Source organism: Seriola lalandi, unplaced genomic scaffold, assembly GCF_002814215.2.
Source record: "Seriola lalandi dorsalis isolate HSWRI2012SDOR001 ecotype SW California unplaced genomic scaffold, Sedor1 jcf7180002054688, whole genome shotgun sequence".
Lineage (NCBI taxonomy): Eukaryota > Metazoa > Chordata > Actinopteri > Carangiformes > Carangidae > Seriola > Seriola lalandi.
Window position 1 is genome coordinate 1,341,830 of NW_019525241.1, and position 9,206 is coordinate 1,351,035.

Consider the following 9,206-nt stretch of genomic DNA (forward strand, 5'->3'; position numbering starts at 1 on the left):
TATTTTTATTGAAATACATGACACAATCTGAAATGAAATATTGGCCAATTATTCCCTAAAACATTCCCTCAGTAATACTAATATCTTATTTTTTTTTAAAAAACAAATTTGAATTATTCTTAATAACTAACCTGATCCGGACCTCTGTTTTAGATACTCCATATTTTTATTATCCTTTATCCACCATTGCTCATCCTTCTCAGTCAGCTAATAACCTCTGCAACTTGAAATCTAACCGGAAATCATCTCAACTTGCTGCCTAAAATAATTAAACCAACATTTCAGTACAGATAAAAAACATCTTACCCCATTAATGGAGGAATTGGCATTCAACAGGCCGGATCAGGAAGAGATGTTTTTTGCATGAAGGGTCTGTCTGCTGTTAACCTCACCTGGGTTGGCCAGCACTACAGAGGCTGACAGGTAGCTGGCAGTGAGGGACAGGGATAAAGGCAGAGCTCACAGACCACAGCCTCTTATTAGAAAGTCCCTGGAGCTTCTCTGGCCCCTGTTCACGCAGGCACAGTAGACCACAACTCCAGCAGTCACCACCAGTTCAAGAACAAACGCCACGGCTACCAGAGAGCCCCTTAACATTTTGGTGGAAGTCAGACCAAAACTTCAAATAACTTAAGTCTGTCCACAAAATATTTTCTCACTCAACAATGACAAACAGTAAAACAGCCTTGAAACCTTTAATCTCCTACAGTATAGACTGTGTGTGTTTATATGTTTGTGTCCTTGCTTCAGCAGAACATGAAGTGAATAAGCCGAGAAGAGGCATTGTTCTGGTCACAGAACTTCACACCCAGACACACACATAAGGTACTCATTATCTATGTAATGTATGAATCTATGAATGTCATTTCAGGAAGAGACAAAATCACATTTCTGAACTACCAATGATAATATATTACAATGTCAGAGCTTTAATTTGTGTTTTAAATTTCACCATCTATTTGTAAATACATGTTTAAATGGCATGATATAATAATATGACAGAGAACAAAAATAAATATTGTGCATATGTATATTTTTAAAGCAGTGGCATCCCGATTTGTTATAAATCACACATTTTCTTCTTGAAATTTAAATCCTTTTCCTGACATTTCTTGTATTAGACTATAATATATGAATATGACTCCTCCTTTGTGTTAAGAACATGCAACAAATGCAAAAAACAAATCTAGAAAATGTGTATCATTTCATGTGGGAATGCTAGTTTTTGTTAAGTCCATCTCAGTGTCACAGAAACCAGGATTTGTGTTGCCAAAGTTCTTGTCTCTGTCCTTTGTCAGGTCAAACTTTCCTGTTCGTCTCAAGACCTTGAGAGGGAAGAGCACAAATCCAAAGTCAGCAGCTGTTATTAGTCTGTAGCATTTGATATGGGGTTCACTGCTGCAGTACTTACTCTGTCTTTGAAAAACTTGATTAGGTAATAAGGAGTTGTGTCTTCTTTCATCAGTGTAAGCCTTGATTCCACCTTCAGCCTGTAGCCTCCTGAAATGTACATTAAGAACATGTCAAAAAAACCTGAAGCTCATCACAAAACAGTGAAGAACTTACTTTGATTTTCATAATCAAAGTACTGTTAAATGTTATTTACTTGTGAACAGGCTGACTATCAGCCCCACACTAATAGATACTATGGTTCCGATGGGACTGAAGTAAAGGTAGGACAGAGAGTACCAGTTATCTGCCAGCCCAGGCCTGGTGGTGGTAGAGAATGAAATTAAATTAGTGCACGAGGAGTAAAAACTTGCACATACAGGCAAAACTGTGACATCAACATCTTTGAATTCATCCTTATATCCTCATTGTGTTTAACTGGACTCTCCAGCAGAGATTTAGACAAACAAAAAAGGCTGATTCAGGGTCGTGTAGGGTCTACGTGGGGTCAGTTGTTTGTACGTTCTTTAAACTCAATACTAATATATCACATCTAACTAACTTGATCACAATGTTCTTACGCTACAATTTTGCATCCTTGCACTACCCATACCTCACCTGGGGATATTAATTGTGTTAAATAATATCAAACTAATAATCAATTACAATTAGTTACACATTTACCTGCTGTCAAGGTTGTGTACTGGGGCTGTGGTGATGGAGGTTAGTTGTGTTGGCAGAGCCGTGGAGGTCCAGTTGAGGCTGTCTATAACAGTGAAGTTACAGCCCTCAGTGGACAGTGGCAAGGGTCGAGTCATCTCAGGTGAGGGAGGGTATATCTGGGCTCCGATGCCCACCCACAGGGACACGACCAACCCTGACACAAGACCTGACAGAGCTCCCTAGAAAGCATTTAAATCACTGAAAATGCTAATATGTGCTTTTCAGAGGATCTGCTGTAAATGAAATACAGGAGCTCGAGAGGGGTGGTAAGCGGGCAAATGCTATAAAGAATTTGGAAAGATACCTTATAATTTATAATAAATCTTATAGAGTACATTATTAATAACTTCATCTACACCAGTATGAATGGATCAAATAAATCACAGCCCTTACAGCCAGTAAAGTTCATTTACGATGCTGGATTAATGTCCAGTTGAAAGAGAACAGACTTACTTTGGAATTGGCAAATGGAAAAAGGATACCCAGTGTGAACAGGCCAAGTAAAGGACCTCCAACGATCCCAAATATACTGATGGCTGCCTGTACGAAGAGACACATTTCACTTAAATTGCAGGGCTGATTTTTAATAACCAAGGCAGAGTCTCATTCAAAAGGCTACAAATATTTGTATAATTATCAGTTATATACATCCTACAATATGAAGCACTTATGAAACAGATCCACTCTACCTGCAAAATCCCGCCCATGAGTGAAGCTAGTCCAGCCATTCCGATGCACAAAGCCCCATATACGAGACCTGCAAACAACAGAGATTTCAACCTTTAATTACCACCTGACTGTATCAGTGTTCAGTAGACACCTCGTTCAGCTGAAAGATTGTACGCAAGGACAGTCCACTCACTCAGTCCTTTAGAGATCCAGGACAGGTGTCTCTCAGACATGTTAGTGTACGGTTTGATCAGGTCCTCCACCGTCACTGCAGCCAGCGCATTGATGCTGGAAGACACTGTGCTGGGGGTTGATATAACACAAAACACACACAAAATTATATATACACATGTAAATACCCCCCCCCCCCCCCCCCCAGCCCTACTTTGTAGCACTGAACAGGAGCTGATATTCTGACCAAATAAGTAATAAATGAAGAAATTAAAAATTATACAGACCTAATATCACCTATGATATATTTTTACCATAACTACAATCTGCTAAAAAAATATGGCAAGCAAAACAGTGAGTGAAATAACTAAAATAAAATAATGTTAAGTGCCGTATTAACCTTAGAGATCCACTATATGCTGCTGCAACAAATAGTCCAGGAAGGCCAGGATAGTCTCCCAAGATGTCCATCACCAAATATGGCATCAGCTACAGAGGAAGAGTGACAGTGGATTACACACATCATCTACAGGACTGGATTCTCTCAATGCATATTATAATAATGCATAATAGTTTAACATTAGTTGAACGAATCAACCTTTCATCTAAGTTGGAACATCCTGGTATCTCACATAGAAAATGAACATCTGGCTGATTATTTGTAAAAACATACAACAACATCTAGATTACTGTATTTCTCTTTAATGTTTCTTTTCTGGTGACTACAGCTATGTGTGTTTTGTTAAGCCAGTGATTGCAGTTACAGCTCTGGTATACCTCTCTCCATCATACCTGATCAGGAGCAGAAACCAGGCCAGCTTTCCATGGGTCACAGTTCTTATAGACAGAGTAGAGACACATTCCTGCAAAAACTGAGCATAACAAGATGGACCACAGGCCTAAAAGGTTGATGTACAGAGATCTGGATACGAGAAGAAACAAAAATAGACATTTAACTAATTGCAAAGCACAAAAAACATACAAAAGCATTAGAAACTACTTCTATGTTTCATGATAAATGTGTTAATTCCCCAGCTACTTTAAGTGAGATGCTGTAGGACTCTTCCAAGTTTAGTGGAAGATTTCCTTTAAGAGCACAAAGAATAGGTACATCCCACCATGTGTCCTGGTAAATGTACCCCCCTGTAAAACAAGACTCACACTCTGGCATGACCGAGGCTCTTGCAGGAGATATATCTCTGAACCTGGGCCTGGTTGATCCCATAGATACTGACCCAAACAAATGTCCCTCCAATGGTTATGGTCCAAAAAGTGTGTCTTCTCAGAGGGTTTGTGTCAAAGCTTGTGAAACAAAAAAAGACAACAGTTTGTTGCCAGAAATTATTAAGCAGTCCCCTTGATCAGGAACTGGATCACTATTCACACAGATGTGTTCCCTCAAAGAACCTGAAAGCCTCCTTCTCAAATAAAATGGTTTGGCCTCATAGATAGCAAAACAAATGGTGTATCTAGGAGGACCATGCCAATTTGTAAGTCAAATATTATGTCCAGGAAACTTCCCATAAATTGCTCACAAAGTGTAAACAGAAATGGTAAAATGACAAATGTTCCATAATGACTGAACAGAGTTGTGTAATTTCAACACAACAAACAAATGGCAAAAAGTATAACATAATATATAGTGTAACTTCAATTTTTTTCATAGCAGCTATCAAGAACAAGACATGGAGTTTGTGTCTGACTCCTATTATTAATTATGTCTTGCATGGCTTTTTAATTGGTCTAAGTAATATACTGTATTTACTAGAAATCAATGACCACCGGAACATATATATTTACCAGGTTATGTTACATTTGCAGATTGAATAAGTTGATGAAGATCACCTGGACACTCCATTTGTCTTCACCAAATTCAAATTCAAACAAAAAGACCTGTTATGATTATAATATGAATATAGAATTGCAGACTTCAGAGGATCTAGCCTCTGATTTAGTAACACAGTTTGGGATTAAATGTTTCAGCACCACGGAGAGAGACAGGCAACATGAATGGTTTGGATGTTTCAGTTCATTGGCAGCTTGTTTGTTGCCCAGTGGTGGCCACATGGCTGAAAGATAGTACTCTCGTGTAGAATATCAAAATGTTCACATTTAATCATATACTGTTATAGTACAATAATAATATTATTACAACAATGTACTGCTCCTGCACCTTGTGTGTCGAGAGTTTAATCTCTTTCCACTGTTTAACTGAGGTTTAGCAACTTAATGTTTTTATTCATCATACTCACTCCCAAAAATTGAGTCTCCCTCCTTGTTCTGAATCTGAAATGATGGGGAAGACTCCACCTTTTAAGACCACGGACCTGATGATGACAGACAGGAAGCCTGCAAGCATGACAGCAAGCTGGAGGGGAAAATGTACATATTTTAGGGTTGTCTTTGTCCCAGTAACGGTTATCATTTTCTCCTTAAACTATTATACACATACAGCATACTAAGCTGAATACATTATTCCAAAACACGAGCCAAAACAGTTGGTGTATATGTACTGCGATGGCTTCGACTAGTGTAGCTGTGTATTAAACCCTTGTCTACAGTATTGTCACTAGCACATATGATATGTGACATATCCAGTTAAACTGTCAGTTTGTTCCCTCACAAATCTGACTGTGTAGGACCAGTTACTGTTTTCATCCAGAAGCCTACCTGAAAGACATCAGTCCACACCACTGCCTTCAGACCACCCTGTAACAATGTAAACCACAGACAGGTGTTGTGTCGACTGTACATTCAAATCCAGGAATTCAAAGAATAGAAATTCTGGAGAAAACAATCAGTGATGTCAATACTTGCCATAAAAAATTAAGAGGTTTATTCAGTTTTGTTTATGTGCACAGCAGTACTCAGTAGAGCAGATTGTGTTACGTACCATTGTGCAGTAAAAAGTACACACCAAGCCTGTGGAGATGACTGCACCCCACAGATTCATACCAGTCACTGCAGAGAGAAGGAGGCTTTCAGGCAGTGGTCACTCAGCTGAGCAAAACCAAGCAGCTTTAAGTGCCTTCGTGTAGGTATGTGGTGCTAACCTGACTGCTGAAGACTGAAACCAACATACCTTGGTTTAAAGCTAGAGCTGGGGCATAAATGACGATTCCAGTGTAGAGAATCTGTGACAAAGAGAGATTCAATTCCAACATAAATGACCCTCAGTGGGTGTTGGATTTGTGGTTTGACCCACACAGGTCAAAGTCCTGTAATTATGTGTTGACTGGCTTCTTACTCACTGTTTGCACAATGAAGAGCAGAGTTCCCAGCAGACGGGTTGCTCTGTTGAAACGTAGCTCCAGATACTTGGCAGAGACATGACACAGAAAATAACAGACAATATAAAAGGTTAGTAACAGACCTGTGATCAGTTTAAGTTAGGTCAGTAAGTTCAGGACAGTTTTTTGGCATGATAATACAAAAGGTTTTCACATCCAGTCCATCCAGTCTTCTGGATTTGCTTCATAATTTCTGATCCCAACCGCCACCCTATTTTACAAATCATGCCTGTAGCTTTAACTACACAGTAGCCTGCTGCCCTCCACAGCCTTTACAGCACACTTTTACTGATGTAGAACCCAACCAACAAACAATCTCACTCCACTCTGACCAAACCTTCCCAAACTCATCTCACCTCACTTTTACCTAACTCAGTTTCAACATACTTTTAGGAGCAGAGTCATATCTACGTCAGACTACAACAGGGACGTGCTCTTCAGTGTTTCAATGTCAATTTTAACAACTCTTACACCAACCTTGTATTTGCACAGTAAGACAACAACAGTCAAATATCTGGGTCAGTTTTTTTTACTGTTTTAAAGGTACAAGAAAACATTGTACGTATTTCATGCCTTTATGAAAAAACTAAAAGTACAACCACTGCAATGCAAAACTGCACAAAAAACATCACACAAAACAATATAAATAACTCAGCACATAAATTGAAAACCAAAGTACACTCACCTCATACGTGCTGGTGACAGCAAGTCTGTAAAATACTGGAAGAAAGACCTCAGATGTGAACACTATCGTCATTACATAGGAGAGACCATAAAATCCAATACTGGCTCCGTAGCGATACACCTAAGGACCAGAGATAATATGAATTACTGATGTTTTCTATGATTTTTGCAAGTTATGAAAGAAATCATTCATTTGAGCATGGTAAAGTGGCAAGGTGGAGAAATTGGAATTTAAATTACGATGTGAACTTTTGACTAGCAAGGAAAAACCACAAAGCCACATAAAGTAGATCAATTATATCTATCCACAACCCTCCAGTAAACACTGAGGAAATGAAGCCGGTCTCTGTTTGTGTTCAGTGAGCGTGTCTTGTGAGATTTTCATGAACTACAGGGGAAAAGTGTTCTCCCCTCACCAAAAAAGTTTTCTTGTATCATAAAAATACATCCTGCAGACTGAACCAGACACAAAATGACTTTTCACAAGAGACGTTTTTTGCATTTGTCCCTTGGGAATCTTACCTCGGCTGGATTTGACAGCACTGTGATGGCTGACATGAAGCTGGCGGTCAGGGACAGGGAGACAGGCAGGGCCGTCAGTCTGCGGCCCCCCATTAGGAAGTCCCCGGAGCTTCTCTGGCCCCTGTCCACCCAGGCGTAGTAGACCCCGACAGCAGCGGACACCATCAGCATGAGAGCAAAGACCACATAGTCTGCTACCACAAAGGAGCCAGCAACCAGAGATTCCCCTGACATTTTTGTAGAATTCAGACCAAAACTAGAAATAAAACTGTTCAGGAAGTTGCAGAAACTCTTTCATGTGTTCTCAGAAACAGACAGTCCTCTGTGGATAAATAGAGGTCCTGGCACGTCACCTTCTCAGTCAATGCTGAGCCAGAAGCAGGACAACAGACCGAAACCTTTTACGTGTGTGTGTGTGTGTTTGTGTGTGTGTGTGTGTGTGTGTGTGTGTGTGTGTGAGACAGAGAGAGAGAGAGAGAGAGAGAGAGAGAATTCCAGGCAGGTACATGTTGTGAAGTCAACAGGCCAGAATGAACTGTTCACCTAACCACAGGATAAAAGCTATCATCAGTTCTTCACACACACAAACACACACACTCACACACACACACACACACACACACACACACACACACACACACACACACACATATATATTTTGCATTCATCAGTACAGATGTAAAAATGTGTAAATAACGAAACCAATTTTCCACCAACGACAGTCATGCAAACTACTGTCGTTGACACTTGGAGCACAAAAGGGAACCAGTGACATCATCATCCTTGTGAACGCCCACAGGAGGTTAAATACCTGGGTCTCCACACCAGAAAGTAGGACCAGTCCTAGCCTGGTCAGATGCGTACACGAACTGATGAAGCCTCTTGGATGAGAGGTGAAACGTCTTCCCAGACAAATAACCTAGTCCAGTTGTTTTCGATTTAAAAAACTCCTTTAGGATGTAAATAACTCACATACTTTTTTTTATTAATAGCATATATAATATTTTTCTTAATTTAACCTACATTTTCTGGAATATAGATGTAATGGTATATTATATCCTTTACAAAGAGCCCTATTTCTGGAGTTTTCTATGGTGCCAGCCTGGGTTTGGTACCATCCAAATGCAAAAGACAACAAGCAAAGGACATGGAGTTTCATAATGCAGAACAAATTTCAGTAGCCTATGTTTTTTCATTCATAAATTAAAAAAAAAAAAAGTTAATTGTAAATAATGGTTACTATTGATGGTTGAAATGAATGAATTTTGATGTAAAAATATTTAAGTCATCTGGAGCAGGGTGAAGTTCTTTGTGACTTTTACTGCCAAATGTACAGGTGGATAAAAATTAATTTCAGTGCAGTTGGAAAACTGGTATAGAATGTGACATTCAGCATGTGTGTTGGTGATATCTATTGGTCGATATATGGCAGATATCTCTCACTCAAAAAAGCTACATAAAAAAAGCTATCTCCTCCACAATTATTCATTGTTTAAAGGGTAAAGTATATCCCAGATTTGATTCTTTTGTAAAATGTATGTACTATGTAGTGCCCTGAAAAATTTCCAAACTGTGCCAAAAACTGTTAGAAACCTTGCCTTTGCTCCTAGATGACAGATGTGTGAATTAGTGATATTGTACCTGTCAGTTTTTTTCTAATCATACATGTTCCAAAACTCAGAATTTACACACAAAAGTAAATGAAGTCAAATCAAAAAGGTAGAATGGAGCTTATTCACAGTAGATGGTTTCCTTGTT

At 39.2% G+C, this 9,206-nt stretch overlaps 1 protein-coding gene across 3 annotated transcripts; it reads right to left on the reverse strand.

The window, feature by feature from the left end:
* Positions 1-681: 681 nt before the first annotated feature.
* slc5a8 (solute carrier family 5 member 8) lies at positions 682-7,756 on the reverse strand. Of its 3 annotated transcripts, none has more exons than XM_087178422.1 (17): positions 7,449-7,756; positions 6,928-7,047; positions 6,204-6,269; positions 6,035-6,086; positions 5,870-5,913; positions 5,623-5,661; positions 5,205-5,320; positions 4,114-4,254; positions 3,745-3,874; positions 3,353-3,441; positions 2,975-3,084; positions 2,802-2,869; positions 2,566-2,652; positions 2,074-2,291; positions 1,607-1,710; positions 1,412-1,500; positions 682-1,325 (listed from the first exon to the last, which is right to left on the reverse strand). In XM_087178422.1, exons 1-17 carry the CDS (start codon positions 7,680-7,682, stop codon positions 1,206-1,208), a joined length of 1,827 nt encoding a protein of 608 aa, XP_087034548.1. In that variant the 5' UTR covers positions 7,683-7,756; the 3' UTR covers positions 682-1,205. The 3 variants fall into 3 exon arrangements, with proteins under 3 accessions (XP_087034548.1, XP_023278729.1, XP_087034549.1); XM_023422961.2 differs by having other exon boundaries at positions 5,846-5,913; positions 7,449-7,755; XM_087178423.1 differs by lacking the exons at positions 6,928-7,047; positions 7,449-7,756 and adding an exon at positions 6,630-6,689 and having other exon boundaries at positions 5,846-5,913.
* Positions 7,757-9,206: the final 1,450 nt, after the last annotated feature.

Excerpts from the sequence above, each read along its gene's own strand:
- slc5a8 (XM_023422961.2), bottom strand. The coding sequence starts at position 7,682 with ATGTCAGGGGAATCTCTGGTTGCTGGCTCCTTTGTGGTAGCAGACTAT. Across the intron at positions 3,875-4,113 it reads AGCCTCGGTCATGCCAGAGT|ATCTCTGTACATCAACCTTT; the intron begins GTGAGTCTTGTT and ends TCTCGTATCCAG. Across the intron at positions 3,442-3,744 it reads TGGTTTCTGCTCCTGATCAG|CTGATGCCATATTTGGTGAT; the intron begins GTATGATGGAGA and ends CTTCCTCTGTAG.